This window comes from Glossina fuscipes, unplaced genomic scaffold (assembly GCF_014805625.2).
Source record: "Glossina fuscipes isolate IAEA_lab_2018 unplaced genomic scaffold, Yale_Gfus_2 0, whole genome shotgun sequence".
NCBI lineage: Eukaryota > Metazoa > Arthropoda > Insecta > Diptera > Glossinidae > Glossina > Glossina fuscipes.
The window spans coordinates 18,058,397-18,080,811 of NW_023998414.1; the positions used below are offsets into that span (position 1 = coordinate 18,058,397).

General features: G+C 33.4%; 1 protein-coding gene across 3 annotated transcripts in view; it reads left to right on the forward strand.

Annotated features, from left to right (window-relative positions):
• Positions 1-13,392, forward strand: part of LOC119633083 (rhophilin-2) — a 112,268-nt gene extending 98,876 nt beyond the window's left edge. For all 3 annotated transcript variants that reach the window (XM_038026312.1, XM_038026304.1, XM_038026320.1), the window contains 9 exons: positions 6,124-6,277; positions 6,357-6,498; positions 7,104-7,420; positions 7,683-7,827; positions 9,110-9,369; positions 10,411-10,543; positions 10,680-11,029; positions 11,096-11,248; positions 13,136-13,392. In XM_038026312.1, coding sequence (XP_037882240.1) covers positions 6,124-6,277; positions 6,357-6,498; positions 7,104-7,420; positions 7,683-7,827; positions 9,110-9,369; positions 10,411-10,543; positions 10,680-11,029; positions 11,096-11,248; positions 13,136-13,336 — 1,855 coding nt within the window. In that variant the 3' untranslated portion in view covers positions 13,337-13,392. The remainder of the gene's footprint in view (positions 1-6,123; positions 6,278-6,356; positions 6,499-7,103; positions 7,421-7,682; positions 7,828-9,109; positions 9,370-10,410; positions 10,544-10,679; positions 11,030-11,095; positions 11,249-13,135) is intronic.
• Positions 13,393-22,415: the final 9,023 nt, after the last annotated feature.

A 22,415-nucleotide genomic window follows, 5' to 3' on the forward strand; every position in this document is an offset into this window, starting at 1 on the left:
TATGTTTATGGACTTTGTCCGGCAAAGAAAAAAAAAAAACAAAATTGTACCTGAAAAGCATAATATACTAAGAAGAAAACATAAACAATTTTCATTCTCTTTGAGTTTCCTCTCTTCCTTAAGTCTTTCACCGTTCTTTAGACAGAAAGGAAATCAAGATAAAAGAATACTTTATACATTAGTTTCCTTCACGACCTTTTTTATGCGACTTTTTTTTTCTTTTTTATATACAAATTGTTATTGTCAGTAAATGAGCACATTTTCGTAGAGCATTGAAGTATCGTATACTTAAATAGGTCTCTCTACAAGAACATTGCCCAACGCAGAAATGTATCGCTATTCCATGTCCCACGCCCATTCATATTACCGGAGATATGATTCCTCCTTGAAATAAATTCACATAATAAAATGAGAATTATCAATAAAATCGTTTTGTTACATGGTCGCAAATGTGTAAAATAAATTCAATTCTTACTTTCACTTTGACTTTCACAAAATTCGTTATTGAAAATCATTTCGGGCCCATAATAACGAATTAATCCTCTTTTAGGTGGTTTTAGAACCAAAGAGAAGATAGATGGCCTTCTTCTGCGATTGGTCCGATTCCAGAAATATCCAACCTGACGTATGGATAGATGCTAGTTGATGTTATTTGAATAAAATTTCTTTGATAAAAAGTAACCAATAAGTAATCGTTCAAAAAAGCTTAAATTGGGGATAATTGGGGATGTTACGTGGTGAACGGTTCTAGCAAATTCGAAAACATAAAAAAAAATAAATATATATATATATATATATATATTCATTTGATAGGTTTCGGTCCAATTAAGACGGAAGCCGAATTGGGTTCCACGCTACGCAAGTGGCTTTGCCTTGTTCGTCTCGTACAACAAGCACAATAAAACATTAGCTGCCAAAACTTAGATTAAGCCGAGTCTGCAGTTGGCGGGTAATAGGAAGAATACATCAGGCTTAGTAGAAACTATGTTCGAAAATACGAGTTTTTTTTTTGCAAATATCTTGGGTTTCCTTTTTCGGAAGGGATACTTTGCCACTTACGCTTCGCGTGCGCCCGCCATGTCAAACAACGCAGCCAACATACTATAGCATTTTAGTTCTTTTTTTGTCTCCTTCTTATATTCAATGCATTCTCCACTTCACTCTTTCTTTTTTTTTCTTTCTCTCTCTCTCTCTCTGTTTTTAAGCACTCGCATTTGTTTCCGGAGTTAAGCGATACATTTATGTTATTTATTCGAATGCAATTGAAAGGCATAAGTTATGGCATATTAACAAATTTTTATTACATAATGTAAACCCGGTATGATACGTAATATGAGTTGATACTTTTCCAGCAAAACACGCACATACATTTTTTTAAGGATCAAATGGCCCCTTCGTGCGGTCGTTAAAGCCGAATTACATAAATTTATCAAAAAAAAAAAAAAAAAGAAAAATAAACTAATAAATAAATGAATGAAAGATAAAAGTAAACAATAACGAAGAAAATATTAAAAAATCTTTTGATTATGTATCACAACGAAACCCGCAAGTGAAAATCGCGATATTGTAACATTGTATGCAGGAAAAAAATAAGGATCGTATGAGCCCTTGTGGTACCTGTAGCGTTACAAAAAGCCTCGCAAACAAATAGACACGGTGTTGTAGAAGAACTTACTCTGTCTTACTTATTTGATTTTTACAGAATAATTTAAAAATTAAATGCAACAGCCTGAGGGACTTTGATTAGACTCCCATGATGACTTATATGAATAGACATGATTTACATATATATGTCAAATCGTCGAAGTGTTCATGCAGATGTGCAAAGTTGAGATTCGACTAAGCTTATGAAAATGGCGAACGGCCGCATATAGAGCCTCGAGGATGAATATTCGAATACAATTGGATGGTTGGGACATCTTGCTATAGGTTGAATCCTGTGAAACTTGTTATTTTTTGCTTTACTGCACCTAGAATGAGAGTTGCGATTAGAGCTTCCAACTCATGAAAATGGATTCAAGCTCACCGATCTTCTTATACAGAAAAGACGCCATGATATATTGAACGTGGTATTTATTATAAAATGAATTAAAGGCAAAGGTAACCTCTTCTCCGCTCTCCGCGCTTAACAGAGTTTCATCCCGACACATGCCTTACTGCCAAACGCAAACTAAGATCTTCGTAACACATCCCCAGTACTTTATAAGATAGATTTTACTGGTGTCATAAGCGATGCTGCCCTACGCGTATGCCGCTACCTGCCAGTTTACTGTTCTAATTTTGTTGCAAAAAATAAATTGATGCTATCTTAAACTTTCTAAACGATTGCGCTCAGCTCTGTTTCATTTCGGCTTCGGCCTTCTTCAATTACTTTATTTTAACATTTACAATTCATTCTTTCCTCTTAAGGCGTTCAATTACTATTCAAACGTATCGTGTATAGCTAAGGATATAGGCTGTTAAGTAAATACGAAACAACCAACAGATATAGCGGATAAGACTAGCATGCTGTGACCACCTGCGATAAGGATCTAATGTACCAAAAATTAAGAAACTAATCGAAAAAAGAAATTTTCTTTTATTTACATTCGAGTCGGATAAGCGAGAAATAAGGGCAAGAAAATGTACAGAATATCATATAGTTGACGCTGTACTTGGCTCAAAAAGAGCTAGGACTACAGGAGTATATTTTGCACAACAAAGTTCTTTAAGAAAAATGCAACTGATTTATTACGATCCGTGAGACGTGGTTTCATCAATACATGGTAGACGAAAATGACAACCAAAGCGGTAAATAACTGAAAAATGACGACCTTGGATAAAAAGAAGGAATACAAGTTGAAATGATGTCGCCAGTGCAAAGCCGAGTATTAAAATTTCAAAAATTATTCACTGTTGCCATGTTCATGAGCTAACGTAGTTCAAATTGATTAATTTGTAAAAAATCTTGCAATTCTTCATAAAGTGCTAAGAAGTAATATTTTTTTTCTCGTACAACAGCTTACTTCTCACAAGAATCATCCGGAGAGGTGACTAGAGGAGTCTACTTCACAGGCATTTACATTGAAACATTTATGTGTTCAAATACGGTATCATACTTGACTATAAAATAATAAAAATCAGACTTTAGTATCCTAGTCAGGTTTGCTCTTTGAGAGAGTCTTTAAAAAATATTATAATATTACTGTTTTTTATCGAGAGATATTAAGAATCGAAAATTTATTTCATATCACGATCTTTAAAAAATAAAACTCTTTTTGGTGTGATCCTCAGTCTAAGGCTTACAATCATTGTATCAAATTTACACAGAATATATAGATAATTACTCCCAGCAAGTTGAGCAGGAAAACATGCACAGAATATCGTTATAATTAAATCAATTTAGAAAATAATTCTAAACTGATTTGTGTACTCGTTTGTGTTGGGTGCTGCTTATATGTACACTCAAACGTAATATATTTCTATCGCAAATCATATCATCACGACGACTATTAAATGCCGTTCATCAGTTCGCTTAAGAGAATTATTCAATTAGATTACCCTTGATTACGCATATAATGGGCATGTGAAGACTGATTTCAATCCTTATGCGATTGCACTACATATAAACACTTATCTTTATACTAAATTGTTTACCTTAGCAAAATGCTTGTTTCCAACTGGCTTGACTATGATCTAATAACTTATGGCAATCTAATATAAACACTCCAAAAATTAAGCTCCTAAAAATTTATAAAATCTCCTGATACAGTGCATAAGCTACTGAAACTAAGAAGAAGAAGGTCATCGGCTTCTACGCAGATCATAACGCCTTCAGATACCACCCGAGAATCAGAGTCTGGAGCGAAATGTTCCATGCAAGGCCATCTGCAGAACCAAGTGTTTAATAGGATTCTTAAGAATGCAAAAATCTGTGTGGCTAGAAGCGTGGGCGGGTAAAATAGTTGTTTTAGGTGGCAATACAGATTGTCCCCACACAATAATATGAATGCTAATAATGAACGAAATAGCGGAAAATAAATATGCTGAGATTGCTTTACTTTGTATACAAACGCACAAACTGCAATACACACATGCTGATAATGGACATTAAGACATAGCAAACTTTCGTCATTTTGATCTGCAAAAGTGCAGTGAATAACTGTTGACCTGACTTTCCGTGTACATCTTCCTTATGTACTTAATTTCTCCCCCAAATGAATGATATTTGAAGAGATTCGCGCGATCAGCTGATTAAGAGGGCTTCAATAAAAAAATTCGTGTTGTTTTTTTCTTCGTCGTGTTCTTCTTCTTCTTCTTTATTACAACATTATTTATGCTATTTTTAGGTATTATTTATAACTACAAACTCTTACATATATATATATATATATATGAATGTGATATCATTTCGTTGATTATAATAATTCGGTTCATGTTTATTCATGTTATAAAGAGCAAGAGTTATGATTAGTGCGAAATTTTATTACTTTTCTCTTGCCTCATTTTAATTTTCTCTCTCATCGTCTTCGTATAGTTTATTTAATTTTTTTTATAACTTTGTAATTTAGGTTAAGAGGCTGAAGCTCAATATACAAAAGCGCATACACCTAAACACATGATACAACTGTTGATACGAAACGACAAAAAACAAAAAAACAAGAAAATTACATTATTTTCATGTTGTAAAAAAAAACCTTTTTTATTTTTTTATAGTTATTTCAAAAAGTTTTTAACAAAAACAATGCCATCCTACACCATTTTAGTTAATTTCTTATGATGATGCATAACACAATCATAAAAAAAATTGTTTCATTCGCACCTAATGTTATAGGTGTTTATTACTTCTTTATTACTTTTTAAGCAAAAACATATTTCCATTATTTCGTTTAAGGCGTGTGTGCTTGGTTGAATTATTCAGAGAGATTAACGTGTAATTATATGCCACTATTGTCGTGTTATTTGTAACAAACAATAATATATGCAACTGCATAGAGAGATTCAAATTTTTAAGATTTTGAAATAATGCTTTAGTCATTCGCATCCATCTGACCGAATAACTTCGAAAAAATTAACTATCAATTCATTCATTTTTGATTGCATTCCATGTTGAATGATTATATTTGAAAAAGAGGCCGTTCCACCCACTATAATAAATCGATAAATTATAACCTTGAAAAGAAATCAGAAATTGCGATCAATTGATTTCGGTTTATAACATAAGATCTACAACAGATATCAACGCAATAATTATTTGACATTTCAATTTACTTTGGCAAATTTCAACGTCACAGGTGTGCTTTAACAATTCTTTCTCATATAATCGTCCTTATGAAAACTGAGCACATATATGGCAACAGTGGAGGTAAACAATTACATTTAAGAAAGCGGTATGAGGCATTTAGTATTCGACAATGTTTTGTATTCAGCGATGAAAGTCGAGCCTAGGAAAGCATCATTCAGCAGAGGATTATGTCTGCTCTATTCTGAAATAAAGATAAGCTCACGCATTCTGAAGCGAGTAGCTTTAAGCAAACGAAGCTATTATTCGTTGTTGTATCGAAAACTATCGCGAAACTAAAACGTGCAATCTTTGCACACTCACTCACCCATCACTGCCAGTGCGTAATTATTGAATGAATATTGTCCGTAAATAGCGAGAGAAGTCTCAGCCTTTACTTACTGCGTACACCATGTATATCGTTCGACTGAATGCACGCAAGAAGAAATAGAAGAGAATTGGGCTAAAAATGAAAATCTCGCTATCTCATGTGTCTGTCTTCAAATCGCACTCCCGCCGATAATCGATTGTTTCAATCAATTAGTTGCGCATTTAAGCCGAAAATGAAGATGAACGGGAAGAGGACTCTCTTTAAATGATTTATGCCCCTTAGAATCATAGGTGTAATGAAAATAATTTTTTTTTCACTGCTTTGTTATTACCACATTGCTTTCCTTCACTTTGCAATTTGTTTTTCTCCACCTTTTTCCTTGCTCGTGCTGTGTTGCTAGTGCTCAATGTCTTTTTTTAGTCTAAGAATTTATTTCATTAGTCTAAAATTATAATAATAATAATAATAATAATAATAATAATAATAATAACAATATATTGAAATTCTCGCATTTGATCTTTTTAAATTTCAGTCAAGATGGTATTATGCCCATGATACCTTTGGGTTTAAAAGAAACAAAAGAAATCGATTTCATGGAACCATTTTCGGATTTCATACTTGAGCACTACAGCGAAGAGCCATCAATTTATTTGGATGCTATAGCTGATATAACCGATACCAGACAAGTGAGTACACGTATACCTATGGCATTTAAGATAATTGACAAATAATTTTCAAACTTTGAATTCCTTCATCTATTTAAAGGCTTCCAGGACTCCCTCACGCGACAGTCAGGGAGTAGCTTTACTCTTTCGCTATTACAATTTATTGTATTACGTTGAAAGACGTTTTTTTCCACCCGACCGAAATTTGGGTGTTTACTTTGAATGGTACGATTCATTAACAGGTAAGCAAACCGCTACTTTATTTTACTAAATTAGTCATAACGAAGGGAAAGGGGGCGGGGGCTTTCTCTACTCCAATAGCTAATCACTTCCTGTCTTATATGTAACAATGAAAAATTTTTATATTAAAATTTCAAAAAAAACTTGGATCAAGTAAGTCTATTTAGAACCATTCGTCTGTCTGCCTATGCAATGCTTAACGATTGCCATTTGACCTGACATCAAAGGATTTAATAATGTGCACTCGACAAATTGATTAAAGCCGTTCCGTCCGTTTTTCTCTCAATTTCTGTTTCAAGTCGTGGTTGTTTTGTCGTAAGTGGACAATAGATCGTAGACTGTCCGACCACTTGTTGTTTGAAATGTTAGTCAGGCAAAATTTGCATTAGATCGGCTATAAAACTAATTGCTTTTTACGAAAGGCATATATGCAAATAAACATGGCTGACTCTTAAAATAATATTTAAATGTTTATATGAGCGTCCGTTTGCTGCTTGAAGTGAGCGTCACTCACAATTCAACTTAAAGTGAATATAAGTTTCTTTCTTGTCTCGCATTATAAAAAAAAAAACGCGTGCACTTAAGTCAGTAACTTTCGATTTTTCAGGAGTACCTTCGTGTCAGCGTACCATAGCTTTCGAAAAGGCTTGCACTTTATTTAATTTGGGTGCCATCTATACGCAAATTGGCGCCCGTCATGATCGTTCTACGGAGAAAGGCCTTGACGCTGCCGTTGATAGTTTTCTACGTGCCGCCGGCATCTTTCGGCATATTTACGACACCTTCACCAATGCACCGTCCATGGATTTGAAACCGCAAGTCTTAGACGTCTTGGTCTCATTAATGCTGTCACAAGCTCGCGAATGTCTATTCGAGAAATTGCAATTACAAATCGAATCGTTAGGTTTAACGGAATCAAGTCATGTAAGTTTTTCACGTTGCTAGTTGAAATCATTCGTTCGAGCGAATACGAAATTTTTTTTTGATTGTGGATGATGATCCTAATCTAATATTAATTGTTTGTTCTACGCCATTATTATTATGGCTTAAATCAAATAATATTAAAAAAGAGTTCTTCCATTATTCTGTAACTCAATCAAAATGAAAAACTAATTTAATTTTTTTATTTAATTCTCTTCTTTTTTTTTTTTTTGTTTTTATTCTTTTTTTTATTCACTATATAAAGCTTTTCAAAGATTTAGCTGGTGAAGCAGCACAACTAACATACGAGTACAATGAAATGCACAAAAACATACAAATGAATGATACCCATACATATCTGCCTGAATGTTGGGCTGGTCTAGTGCCACTCAAAGCTGAATTCTATAAAGGTGAGTCTTCGCTTGTGAATGCTTTATTCTAGATTTGAAAAAAGAAAAATAAATAAAAAATTATAGTCGATTTAAAACGAATCTGTTTTTAACTAATGTCTGTTTTTTGCTTTTCTTCAAAATTTGAAGAAAATGCCCAAAAAACGTACGTTGAAATGCTCCAAACGTGTTATGCTATATAAGCAAAGACATTCATACTGAGCTTTGGTTGTGACTTCTTTAGGATTAGAATTACTAAACATAAATATCATACTGTTAAAGTGTCCGGTGTTTTCAAAAAATAGGCGGACAAACAAGCTAACCAGTCTGATCTAATCAGTTAGATTTGTACATTCTACCAACGCATACTTGTCAACAGATCTTTTAGCGACCGATCGATTTAGTCAATTTTTGAACTTGACAAAGCTGAAAACGGAGATTTTGAAGATCGGTTTAATGTTTCAGACAAATCTTTAAGCCTGCGTAATTACGATTTGTTTAGGCAGATGGACAGGCAGACAGACAGACAGGCAGAGTTTTAATCTTTTTGTGAACTTTGCATTTTGCTTGATGAAGATGAGAAAAAGAGAAGAATTTAAAACTAAGTAAAGCGTCTTGGATAAAGATTCGAAATGATTGTTAGTAGGTGTGGACATTTTATCCTTAAACTTTCGTTCTACTAGCGGGCGAACTTGTCGTTTTCTTCAATGTAACGATTTCCGCACGGGACTATCGTAAAGAAAAGGAATTGAAAACCAAGTGTACCAATTAATTGAATTGAAATTTTTGCCCCAAATGTCATGGTGATTTCCTTAAGAAGAAGAGCATCTTAGTTTTAATTTTCAAGTCGAAATTTTATCATAATGTTCATCGATGTTACACAATCTGAGCAGAATAAATTATGTCAAGTCAAGCCGGCTGCTTTGGACACCTGTTTCGAAATCACGATATGTGTATACGGAGACCAAGAGAGACACATACAAACATTTCATTCCCCTCTGCTAAGCAAATTAATAAAATCGCGGATGCTTACACAAACATTTGACAAACTTAATATACATGCTGTGGTAGGTACATAAACAGAAAAGTTATTCAATGCAATGACTTGGCTTACATGTGAACAAAATTGTTAATTTATACTTTGCGAAAAATAATAAAAAAAAAGTAAATAAATAAAAATAAAATAAAAAAAATCTATCAACGATGTTAACATGAAATGTTTATTCTCTCTTTTTCATTCTCATTCTTATTCTCATTCTCACTCTCACTCTTTCTCTTTTTCCCATACGAAATTACGATTTAGCTTTGGCTCATCACTATGAAGCACGCAGTATAGATATCAACGCCGACAAAGCATCGCTGAGTACCAAAAAGTCACAAACCGCCTCCAATGAATCGTTTATTGGTAATGCGAGGGAGGCTATGCGCGCTGCTGCTGCCGCCAACGATGACAACGATGAGGATAGCATTAGTTTGCCAGCTTTAAAACGAGCTCACCTTAAAGAAGCTTTAGCTAGTCATGAAGAATCGCAACGTTTGCAGCGCATGTGTCGTTACTTAAAGGTGAGTTAGATATTACGTCTAAATGTTTCTGCGTGTAAATGTAAGTGTATATGTCTTGCGTAAAAATTTCTTTGAATATGTAGTAATGGTTTGAAATCAAGAAAATCCCTTTAAATCGAAACAAAATCGGTTTAGTAATTACAGTGCAATTGCGTCGAACAATCTTAACTGTTATCGTAGAAAAATCACGTTCGTCGCATTAAAGCTTCAGTAAGAATCGAAAATATTTATTAAGAAACTGCATGCAAGGATGGGAGGGCAAATCCCTCAATGTTAGAGAGAGATTTACTCATTTGCCGAATAGAAATTTTCAAATCTACAGTGCATCTCGGTCTCTTATGAAATTAACACACAAAGAATATAAAATTTACACTCACACCGCCTAACACTTGGGTGTTAGTTAACATGTTGTCTTTATTCGTATTGATGTTGTTGTCGGTGACAGTGATGGCATATGACGATGACGATGGCTATGAACGTGTTGTTGATTCGATAGCTAAAGCAAAAATTAAACAAAACATTCTATCTATCTATGGTCATGCTATGTGAAGCATGCAACCATCCATAAAGGGCAACAATAGCAATAGCAATAGCAACATCAACATCAACATCAACATTAACATCAACATCCACATCATCCACACAACCCGATAATATTTTCTTTTGTTCGTCGCTTATTGTTGATTTTACTATATAGGCAATGTATACGATTTATTTTGTTTGTTTGCTGTGTTTTTGCTGTGATTGTTTTCGTTGCAGTTTAATGCAGCTGCATAGCGAAAGCATTGATTTAATGCCACTGGGTGTTCCTTCTTTGCCTATACAGCCAGCCGAGCCGAGTTAACCTCATACAATTTCACTAAACGCTTTATGTATAATTGACAACATAGTACAAATTAAACGCCCCACACACATAACATCTATCCATTTACGCTGATATTGTGAACGATGCAGATGATGCTTTGTTGATACTTTTTCTTCCTGTTTTCGTACACAAGCACTTATTTATTTATTTATTTATTTTTTGCAAATCTCTTGCAGAACAAAATCGCATTGGCCCAAGTCATTAAGGAGGCTCAATACAAAACACAAGATGAGTTCGCGAAATTCTGTGAAGAAATACCGGAAAATGAAATCGATGATATATATGATGTCATTGATGTACAAGTTGAAGGTTGGTAAAGCTTCAAATGAAAAATGAATATAAATTTAAAAAAAATTAATTTCGAATTTTTGTGTTGCTTTGTTGTTGTTTGTTTTTTCTTTTTTTTTTTGCTCCCCTTTTCCTTTTTCCTTTCTTTCTTCTAAAGGCTGCTCCAAGTTTACTATGTCTTTAACCGGTCCCGATTTTACTTCATACAAGATAGAAGATCCTTTTAAACGTCTTGGCCCGATTGCTATATTTTCGGCTCGTCGCCACTGGACTGCACCACGTTGTGTACGCTTGCAGAAAGGCTCTATCGGTTATCATGATGTCTCGAACAAAGCCCTTGCCGCCAGCGCTACGGCAACAGATTGTCACTGTCATTGCGCAATAACAAGCGATGGTCAAGAGCTGCCTTGCTGTCTGCTTAAAGATGAAATTGAAAGTTTTGGTTTCCATGTGCGCGGAGATGCTCCAGTTATTATATCGCATGTAGAAATAAATTCTTTAGCTGATGTAAGTAATGCAATCTCAATAATGAAGCGGCAAAATCTGACAATTGTGTTGTTTCTAACTTCATAGTTGGGCGGAATTAAAGAGGGCGATTTTATAGTGGAAATCGCTGGCATTGACGTTAAATGGTATTCACATCAACAAGTTGTTCGTTTAATACAATCATGCGGCGCAACCTTAGAATTGAAGGTTATCACACCCATGGATCGGAATTACTTAAAGGTAAAAAAAAGGTTAAAGGTCAATGAAAACTAATTAAATGAACAACTGCACTGTTTTTTCTGCACTAAGACTGATCTCAGCGATTTAATCAAATCATCTGACTTGACATCGCTAACGTTTAAATTGCGTTCAGATCATTAAGTTATTAACATTAACATCACCGAAATTGAGATTTCTTGTTGATTTCACATGATGTTTATGTAGGAATAAATTTTGATTTCAGCTGAATCTACAGAAATGGTCTCAGTTTGAACAGACTTTTTGAGGGCTTTTAGTAACATTGAAGTGAGTTACTTTGTTAAGGGTATCGCTCAACAATAGCCATTTGCTCACTTCTCTTTCATGCAGAATATGCATTAGATGCGAAGGCGAAAAGCTATTCTTGAAAGAATCTAAATTTTGTGTCGTCATAAGAATCGAGACAATGTTCGAATAAAGAATAAGTCATCTACTGAAACATATGTTAGTCGGAAGCAGTAATGTTGGCTGATAAAAGCGGGAAAAATACGAAATTATAGATTAGAACTGCAAACCCTTCCTAAGCGAATTTTGCTATATGGGATCGAATTTCTTTATACTGAATACTCAGGATAGACTCAGACTTTCCAAACATATTGGCTCCCTTTTTTCGTCCCAATTGCATCATTTATTGTTGGTAGCTTTCCCTAACATGCTTGGAACAGACTATAATACCATGCCCAGCTGATCATCATCAAGAGGGCCGCCATGTATGTTCAGCTTTATCGTCAATAGTTAATAGCTGCCTGCTCTGAATAATGGGTAACGTATCCGTTGCTCATGACTTGAAGGGATTTAGGGGCCCAACACTTTGAATTATGCCGGAAAAGCAAAGTTTCTTACAAATAACATTTTTTCCGGCACAGAGAACTACACCTATTCCAAGTTCCAATAAGCTATGTTGTCCCAGCTTCAGTGTAATAACCAATAAATTTATGCGTTTCAAATGAAGAAGCCACAGTTTTATTCAGCACCCTACAATACGACTTACCTTTGAAAAGAGGTGGAGTCATATTCGCACACCCAATAGATAATCTTACGGAGGTAACAAACACTGATATACAGCACCTGAAAAAATTTCCACACAATTTGATCTCGCCGAATTTTAAAGTGTATTTTGAGTTTGTGCTTTTCATGCGAATGCTTAAAATAATTAAAAATACAAAAACAGTTTGCTTTGCATAATTTTCTCGACCACTTCCCGTATCACGCTTTATATGAATAGCTGCAGATTCGTGTAAGGTGTTTAACGATGGGCCGCGACTCACTACAGAGTTTTTACTTGTATTCTCCGATAATTATGTTAACATATTTTGGAAAATATTCTCCAAAGACAAAAATACACAACCAAGGCTGACATCTACGAAGGTCGAGACATTATGTATAAATAAATAAAGTTTGAATTAACGCATAGCCGAGTAGGTAAAAATCGCGGCGACCAAGTCAGTGTTCGCTAATTCAGATCTTCAAGGCTGTAGAGGTTTCATCTTTAGTCATAGTTATAGTGCGTGCTTAGTCGGTACAGACATAACGCTTACCAATTGGGCGCACACGCGCTAGGCTGCGGCCACCACTTCCCTCCATTTCTTTCTCTTCCTTTATTGCTTTATGACTGTAACCGCCTTACACGAAAACGGAGCTTCCAGGTCCACTTATTCTTGGATACTGTCTAGCAAGTGTTCGTTAACTGGCACGAAACTACGTTCTCTGCATAATTACCTATGTTCCACTAAAGAAATATTTCTTCACTACGACATGAATTTGAAAATTAAAAAAAGGAAAAAAAAATTTTTAATTTTTTTAATTTTTTTTGTTTTTCTAACATGTTTTAATTACACCACTGTTCCCTTTTTAATTTTTTTCCTAAAGCCACTATCGTCAAAAGGTTCCATATCGACGTTATCGGCTGCGAGTTCATCGGGTGTTTCCTCCGGCTCATCCAGTCCCACTGGTACAACAACCAAGCCCAAGTTACGTTGTAAAACTTCGACAAAGGCTCGTTTGGGCAGTGTTTCATCGACATCATGGAATCCGTTCCGTCGTACACCAAGCTTAGCAAAAATATTTTAAGTTTATAAAGAGACGTTTTTAAGAAAATTTTAAACGAGTGGCCATTTAAAAGAAATTTTTATTTTAATTAAAAGAAAAGGTAAATATTTAGAGCTTTTCTTTCTCTTTCCACTTATATTTTTCTTTTTATTATTTTACATAAGTTATCACTTTTGTGTGTGGTCAAGAAAGCGGGCGGGGAGTGGTTAAGTAAAATAAGCACACATATATATATATATATATATATATATACACATATATTATATATAATATATATATATTACACAATATCGTATTCGTAATTAAAACAAAGAGTTTTATGAGACATATATCTGTATTTATATACATAAAAACAAATGTCACAAATGTATAAATTTTCTATTTGCAAAAAAAGGAAAAAAAAAATTGTATAATATTCGATGGTCTTTTAATAAATTTTGTATATATTTTTTCATATTTTGAAAAAAAAAAAAAGTTGTGTTTTTAATTAACTTCATATATAATATGTGTTCAATTAAATTTATTTGTGTTGAAAAGCGCTTGAAAAAAGATCTCGCAAGGTTTTCCGAGGAAAATCTTTTTTCACATATTTTCGAATTATTTTATCAGGTTTAACTTCGTCATAGATTCGGATTCGATTCCTTGGATTCGATTTCAGTTTTAATAACACTATTATATGTTCATAATTATTCACATCGTATATCGTACAACACGTACAACTCAATATCGCGGATTATCGAACATCGGAATCTTCTTGAAATGCGAGTAAGTTTTATTCACGGATCAAAAGCTTAACGCATGCGTGTACGTGTATGGAGCACTATGTCCACTGTGTGTAGTATATACGGTATATACGGTACGCTATTCTTACGACACACCTTGGAAAAGTGAACCGGAAAGAATGTCAACATTTCATCGGCATTTAGTTTCAGTTTAACTTATAATGCCTGATATCAGGTCCAGCCTAACACTTATGGGTGATACTGGTTGGAAAATGAAAAATGTTAGCTGCATGAAACTAAAGCGAATACAATCCGGTATTCGTTCCTTCTTCACTTTGCACCTTTGTTTTTCGCAGCATTAAATTTCTTCTTTTTCAGTCTTTCTAAAGCTTATGTATCTTTTCTTTTGCCCTTTTGTTTATCATAAATAATTTTTAGTAGAATTATACGTGAAGTGTTTCTTTCTTGTAATTTTCGCTATAAAAGAAAATAAAATAGAATACGCAGATTACATAAGCAGTAAAGAAGAATAATTAATTTAAGATTAATCGGATTAATAGGATCAGTAGGTTCTCAGTTATTAACCGTATTAAACCTTATCTTTATTATTCTGTGCAAGCTTTTATACGCACCACCGTAGGTTGAGCAGTACATTCATAAAGGTTTATACATTTTAAGCGTGTCCATGTGTCTGTCTGTTGCAAACCCTCTACGCACGCGGGTTGCTATTAAAAATTAACCAAATCGGTCGAAAGGCCGAAGCGTACAGTACCGCGTAAGCTGAGAACATCTCCGCTTTTCAAAAGGCATAAAAAATTGGTCTTTTGCTCATCACTTATAAACAGCAAAAGCAAAATCGACAAAAACTTGAACATATATTCTATCGGTGATGGTGTAACACCTCTGCAAAAATGCGAATAGCTTTACATTTTCATCCGAATGTGTCGGGGATTAAAAGCTCACATTATTGAATCATTGATTTTGTTTAAAATTCGTAGAGAATTATTTGCAGCAGATTATATTTTTATATATATTATTTCCATGCTTCAATGCCGGAATTCTGCGTTCGAATGTCACGAGTCAACTTCGTTTGCCTTAAGCAAAGGCTCTGCTTATAAACCCTTTTGCAAACAATGTGTTACCAATAATACTCACGTCTAATCCTATTCTAATCAAATTCCTTTATTCGGCGAGAATTTGCTGTGATTTGTTGTTAATTACCAGGCTTGGGAAAAAAAGTGCAGAAAATGCCTCGCGCACCGCGTTCAAAATAACTAAATATTCTCCGCTTGGGATTTTACATTTTCATCTATACACGTACAAAATTCAAAAGGTACCCATATTTATAGGTATTGCCCTGCAACTGCAGCATCGCGGACTGGTTGGTTAATCCGAAGTTTAGAAATTTTTTTCTCAGCAGATACGTTAACAAAAAAAAACTGCACGCAGGTTAACAAAAAATCTGTTCCGCCATCTCAAGTGCAACGAGCAAATGATTTTAGATATGTGTTTTGTCGATTCACTAAAGGAAAAAAGAAAATCCAACAGCAAAGTAGCGGATAAACTAACCAACACTCTGGAGAATGCGTAGATATATTCGAAAACTCAAAATCTTCTTCTTATTTTGGAGCAGCTCGTCTCGCATACTTAATCAAAACACCCGCACACAAGTCATTATATCACAGCGGTAATAAGAACTTCAAATTTGATTGTGTGCCATTTCTGAACATATTCACTGACTTGACCTTGAGCAAACGGATCGTAAGTAATAAACAATTTGCTAGCTGAAAGACAAATACATGGCTTGCTCTACGCTTTATCTACAGATTCACTTGGGACTACTTGCGATTACTACAATTGCAGTCGTCTAGAGCGTGCATTCGTTATTGCGGTCTCATCTCATATCATATGATCATATATCCATTATATGCCAAAAAGGACAGGCTCCTGATTAATAAAATACCTTACCTAATTGACGGTTGTGGTAAAGCAAGAGCAACAATAGTAAAAAACATTTCCTTTCATCTTTTAAAGACTTTTCTCCAACAATCTAGGGATTATTTCGGGCACCAGATGCGTAAAATAAAATTTTCCGAAGAGACAATTGAACATTTTTAGCATCTGATAGCCCTTCGAGTTTAATCGACTGTGCAACGGGACGGTACGCACGCACACTGGGTTATCAGGGTTGTGCACGCATGATTTCAAAATCGAAGAAAGGCCGTTTTAAATTCGCCTACATATACCGCTCTGGTCGAGCTGGCGATTTCCATGACATCTTAAAAGATTTTTGAAAAACATAATGGTCAACACACACAGCGAAACCAATGAAAAAAAAGAAAAAACACGACAGGCTCGCAGTTGGAGAAATCTTCAATATGAAATCGTGTTGCTTTTCTTCCAAATGAATCAAACGCAGTCGAGGTTAAGCAAACAGATCTTGGACGACTCGCCTAAGTCAAGGTAAGAATGCTAAGACTTGCGTTTGATGAGAACAGAATGTTGGAATAGGAAAAAAAATAAACCAACTCAAAAACTTCTAACAATCCAATTGCATCGAGTAAGTGAGACGGACTGCAGGCTTAAAAAAGAAAACCTCATTAAGAAGATTCGGCTGCGTGCCTTCGCTGGGTCGTATATTACGGCATCTCGTATGGAAGTTTTTAGAATTACTCTCTCCGCACCGACAGCTTCACTAGCAGCGATGAAAGGCGGTGTTGTCATCTAACCATTGTTGACAAGACAACAACAGCAAATCGATCAACAAGTCAAGCAAGTGTAAGTGATGGTTTTTAATTTACTTGTAGAAAATTACTGTTAACTTCAGTTAACCGACAGAGGTATGCCAAGCGTTATCCCCAACTGTTATCCGATTCTTTTTGAATCGAACCCAAAGCAACACCACACAGAAACATGAGATAAAAAGTTCTATAAGCGGCGTCCTTTCGTGAGAAGCTCTATTTGTCTTGTAAACGTGAGCTGCACATTACTTACCGTACAATACAAGCCGAAAATTTCAAACACTATCACTATCGATGTCTATCGATCAAATATTGTAAGGTGGAGGCACGTTTTTTTTTTTTTAAAAAAAAATTAAAAAAAAATTAAAATAAAAAAAAAAAAATTTTAACAAAAAAAAAAAAAAAAAAAAAAAAACAAATGAAATTAACAAAAGTAAATAATTAAAAAGAAAGTAGTAAATAGAATTTTATAATTTATAATATATTTAAAAAATTCATTACAATTTATTGAAAATATATATAAATAAAAATTTTTTACATTAATAAAAAACAAAATACGTATATATATATAAATATATACATATATATATATATATTATATATACATATAGATATACATATATATATATATACATACATAATATATAATATAAAAATAGAGGTTAATAATTAAAATTAAAATATGTCTGTAAATATATTTTATGAAAAATTGTGTATACTTCATATATATTAATAAAATGCATTAAAAATTTTCTCTCACATTTAAATTTTATTATAATTCTTTTTCTTGTTTGTTATTATTTGTTAATAATTGTTTTTTTTTTTCTTTTTTTTTAATATATATTTTATTAATCATTCATTCATTTCTTTTACACGTGACATAATGTATTTTTTTTTTTAATATTATTTTTATTGTTTATTAATTTTATTAATTTCTTTTTTTTGCTTTTTTTATTTGTTTAAAGTTTTATCAGACATAATAAAGATATTAATAATGTAATGTAGTAGAGTTATATAATTTTTGTTTTTAATGTAAACTTATCAGCTAAAACACACATTTATAAGATTATTAATATAGATTTATTATTAAGATTTTTTTTTGTTTTTTTCTAATACACTTGTATAAACATTTATGAAAAAACAAAACATAAATTGTTTTTTGTTGTTTTCTTAAAAAATGCTTCTAAAAATCTTTAAATAGATATTTTTATTGTTGCTGTTCAATTTGGGTTCAGATTTCTATACATACATATAAATATATCTACATAGATATATAGATATATACGTACATATACATTACATATATATACATATGCACATATATATATACATATATATATATATATATATACGTAGTATATATGTATATGTAGTTTTATGTAGTGTTAGTAATTCCAAGGGTTTCTTTTCGTTCATTTGTCCATTATGTTATTATTGTAGGCTTTCTTTTTTTTTTAATTTATAATACTGAAAATACGACTAGACATTTATGTATAAATATAGATACTTTTATTTTTGTTTCTATTTTTTTTTTAATTTTTTTAAAATTTTTTTTTTTCTTTCTATGTGTTTTTATACTTCTCGTGGGGTTAATTTTTAATGTTATTATTGTGTAAAAAAAAGAAAACAAATTATTTTTTCAATTACATATGTTTACCGACATATATATAAAAGAAAAAAAATTGCATGCCATCTTAAACGAATACTTACACTTAAGAGATAAAAAAAAAAAAAATATCAATATCTTTTTATTTTGAACAAATCAATAGAAAATATTCACATGTCAAAGAATTGTTTAACCCATTAAATTCGATTTAAAACAAATTTAAAACAAATTTAATCAAATTTAAAACAAATTTAATCGCCACCAACTAAATATTACAATTATTTTCCATATTGCATGCGCCACAAAGGAAAAAAAAAAAAGAAAAGAAACGGAGAGTACAGAATTGACCTCGATTTGATCTCTGAATATGATTCCAGCTCATGTCTTTGTGGCAAAAAGTCATCACCCAATCATTAACTTATTGACAAGGAATATTAAGATTTCTATAAAGTTGCTTATGATAGTAGTTGTGCAAGATTTTCCTACTTTTCAATATTGGCTCTTCTTTCAAAGAAAGCGTTCCTTAAAATAAGCGATTGATTTTAAGAACAAAAAAAAAGCCAGTCAATACATGAATATAAAGGAAAGCAAAATATCAGAATAGTTGTTACAATTTTCTAAAGTTGAAATGACTTCACAGAAATTAAGGCAAAGAACTATCGCTACCCTATACTTGTGTACTATGGATAGGTATTACTAATCATTAGACGTGGATTGTTTATAGAATTCAAGCAATTAAGTTCTAATACGGATTATGTACATAAGGAGGCTCATCACGAACACCGGTGACCTATTCTGTATTGATAACAAGCATACAGTCATCCAAATATCGCACGTCGTATGATTGGAAAAAGTATTCATTTGCAATTCCCAATATCGAAAACTTCCGATTTTCACTAGATTGAGAAAACCGAGAAACGATTTTCATTAGATCAAGAAAAATGGCGCAATTTCACTTTTAAATGGCTTCGTGAAAACGTATTCCTCTTAAGACAAATATCCTAAATTCCTTCGTCCAGAGCCTATCGTATAAACGGTTGAACATATGCGGATACATTGCGTTCTTTACGACGCTATATTTATATATATGATGATTACTTCCAATCGTTTTAATTATATTAGTTCCGTGATGGAATTTTCTGAATAATAATACCAAGTGATATTAAATTGGAACAATTTTCGTAAAGTCTATAATAGAAATTGTATATGATTTCTATACGGTGCAGCTAATGATGATGGCAAGATGAATGTAGTCCTTATCAAAGAAACTTTAAGAAGCTTTAATTGGAGCATTTGAGAATGTAGCATAACATTTTCAACCGTCGGATCAATAATGACTAATCGTCTTCTCCTCCTGGGGTTTGAGAATAAATTTTTTTAGAAAAAAGAAAAAATTTTTTATTAAAGCGTTTTACAGCAATGTAACTACAGTTACTTCTTATAATTAACGGCAAAACATGTACGTAGATTGCTTTTACCGAGTCAAAGCCGACGTACATATCCCTTTAAAGCGTGCATAACATATAAAATTATGTCAAATTTTCAGCCCATTACTCGACCGATATGATGCGCGTGAGATTTCAAGTTGACTTTAATATAGTTGTCGTCTCTCCGTCGGTCTTAATTTATAAGCACATCGCTAATCGTGGATAAACGGAACCTGGCGTGATATTTGTTCTTCGTTTAGATCCGCCGGAGTGAAGTTAAAACAATGGCGCAATACTGCAAATGCGATTAGCAAGAAAAAAAAAACAAAACCTGTCAACTTTAGCGAATATTAGTTTAAACTCTGCCACTCTGTTTATTAAATTTTCAATGTGAAATTGTGTTCGATTGGTCATGTGACGCACCCATGATTACCACAAACCTTTACAATTTCAATTCAATATTGTGTGTCCCTCAGGCGACCTTCATTCTTCAACGTCATTTTTAATTTTTTTATAACTACACTTTAAATTGTTCCAAACATTTTTAAAATTTCGTTTTCTAACAACGTAGTGCCAACGGACATTGTCGTAACCATAACCGTGTGATAAAAGCCGTTCTGATGAGAAATAGGTACGATTTGTGTAAAGATCAGATTGGCATAAAAACTTCGTAATATTCGCTTCATCGACCATGATATGGGGAAGCTGGAAGCTCAAGAAATTTAGAGACTATTGCTCAGAAGATTGCGAATTTATCGATAACACTGGATTTTCCAAAGCATTCTCTAGGTTATTAAGCGCAGACTTGCACCCAAACGCATACAAGATCGAGTAACATAACTTCAGGGGTTATGGGCATTAAAAATCATGTCGAAAAAGATGACGATGACCTTTAGTGCAAACATCATTTTCAGCAAAGCAACTGACTGTACCCGCATTCGGATGAGGCAATACTACCAGTTAACGTTGGGCATGTCTCCTACACGTGCAATGCAGTAACAATGACAAGTGGCAACGAAAGGAAACAAATAAAGAGCAGCCTAGTAAATCTGTACCCAATCGATTTTATGTCTTTATCGAATCAACCTTCATTATTGTATATAATACCAATTTGAGCCCGCGAACACACACTTCAATATAACACTGTGACCAAAAAATAAGCAGAATCTCTATTTTAAAATTATTAATATCAATTTTATTTGTTGTTGTTAGGTTGATAGAAGAGTTTTCATTCGCTATCAGTTCGTTAGTCATCGACAAACTCTCTTTAATGGCTTGCATTCATTAAAAGCGATTATCTCGAAGCATTTCTTTTAACCATTAGAAAACGAAATAATCACTTAGCGTCACATTGGCTTGAGGTAGCGCTTGTAAAAAGACATTACTTTTGTTTCTTTTTTTCTTTTATTTTTTTGAAGGTAGCGCAACATGACCAAAACCTAGGTACTAAACCTTGTTCAACTGGTTGAAAAGCTGCGGAAAGCATTGTGATTGTGAGCAGCATAATCATAACGGTAATCGAAAAATAACGGTCAAGCATGACTTGGATTTTTTCGATTTACTCTTAGCACGACATTTGTTTGGTTGTTGTTGATCTGTTTTCAATCGTCAGCGTAAGAATATATTTCTTATACATGTACAAAGTGTCTCTTTAGTCTCTTGCATATGACTTTGCGCTCAAAGAGATTGAATTGTTTCGAAATAAGACAAAAGAGCCAGTTGCAAGATCATTATTTAAATCCAATTGAATGATTTCAATTGATATTTCAACCATACCTACAAGCTCTCTAATGTTTAGTCAATGATCGGTGAGCGCATGATACCTGATTTTGATATTCATATTTTTATCGCTGAGAGTGATGATGATCCTTGCGGATATGGTGCGTCCTCGGCTGCTTTTCTCTATAATTTTTAAATTCTTCGCATCACTAGCAAGCCTTTGTTGAAGCCATTATCTCATCATCATAATCCTTCCTTTAAATATTCAATGCACCTGCACAAGCATAACTTGCATTTTGTGAATGCAACTTAATACAAATTCTGTAAAAAAAAAAAAAAGAAAAAAAAAGTGATTGTTTAATAAACGTTGGCTGTGTCTTCCAGTAGTCCTTTTTTTCAGTCAATAGGATACCAGGCTCTCAACAAGTAATTGTGCTGTTTTCTATCGTATTACGAATACCTTAGAACGGTATTGCAAGCATCGATTTGGGCATCAGAAAGCGAATCCGCACCCGCAATAGACAAAAGTCGCAGTTTATAAATAAGCGATGAATTGGAAGAAAACGCCGCACAAGCATTTACTGAAATAATTTTGTGTAACTAACCGACGCCGCTAGAGTGACTGACAACATTTCGTAGAACATCTCACAAGTAAAAAGGGGTTGGCATGAAAATGTCGCATTGATATTAACCACTGTATATAAGCAAAGTAATTGCGAATTGAAAAGTCAGTCAACTTCAGAAAGCTGAATCGTAATATTCGAACGGACGAGACCAGCATAAGCATTGTAAATATAAGTTCGTGTAAATAATTTATAAATAAATATGCGAAGAATAGTAAATAAAACCTAAGCTAAGAGTGCCAATGCATCGGTACGAACATAA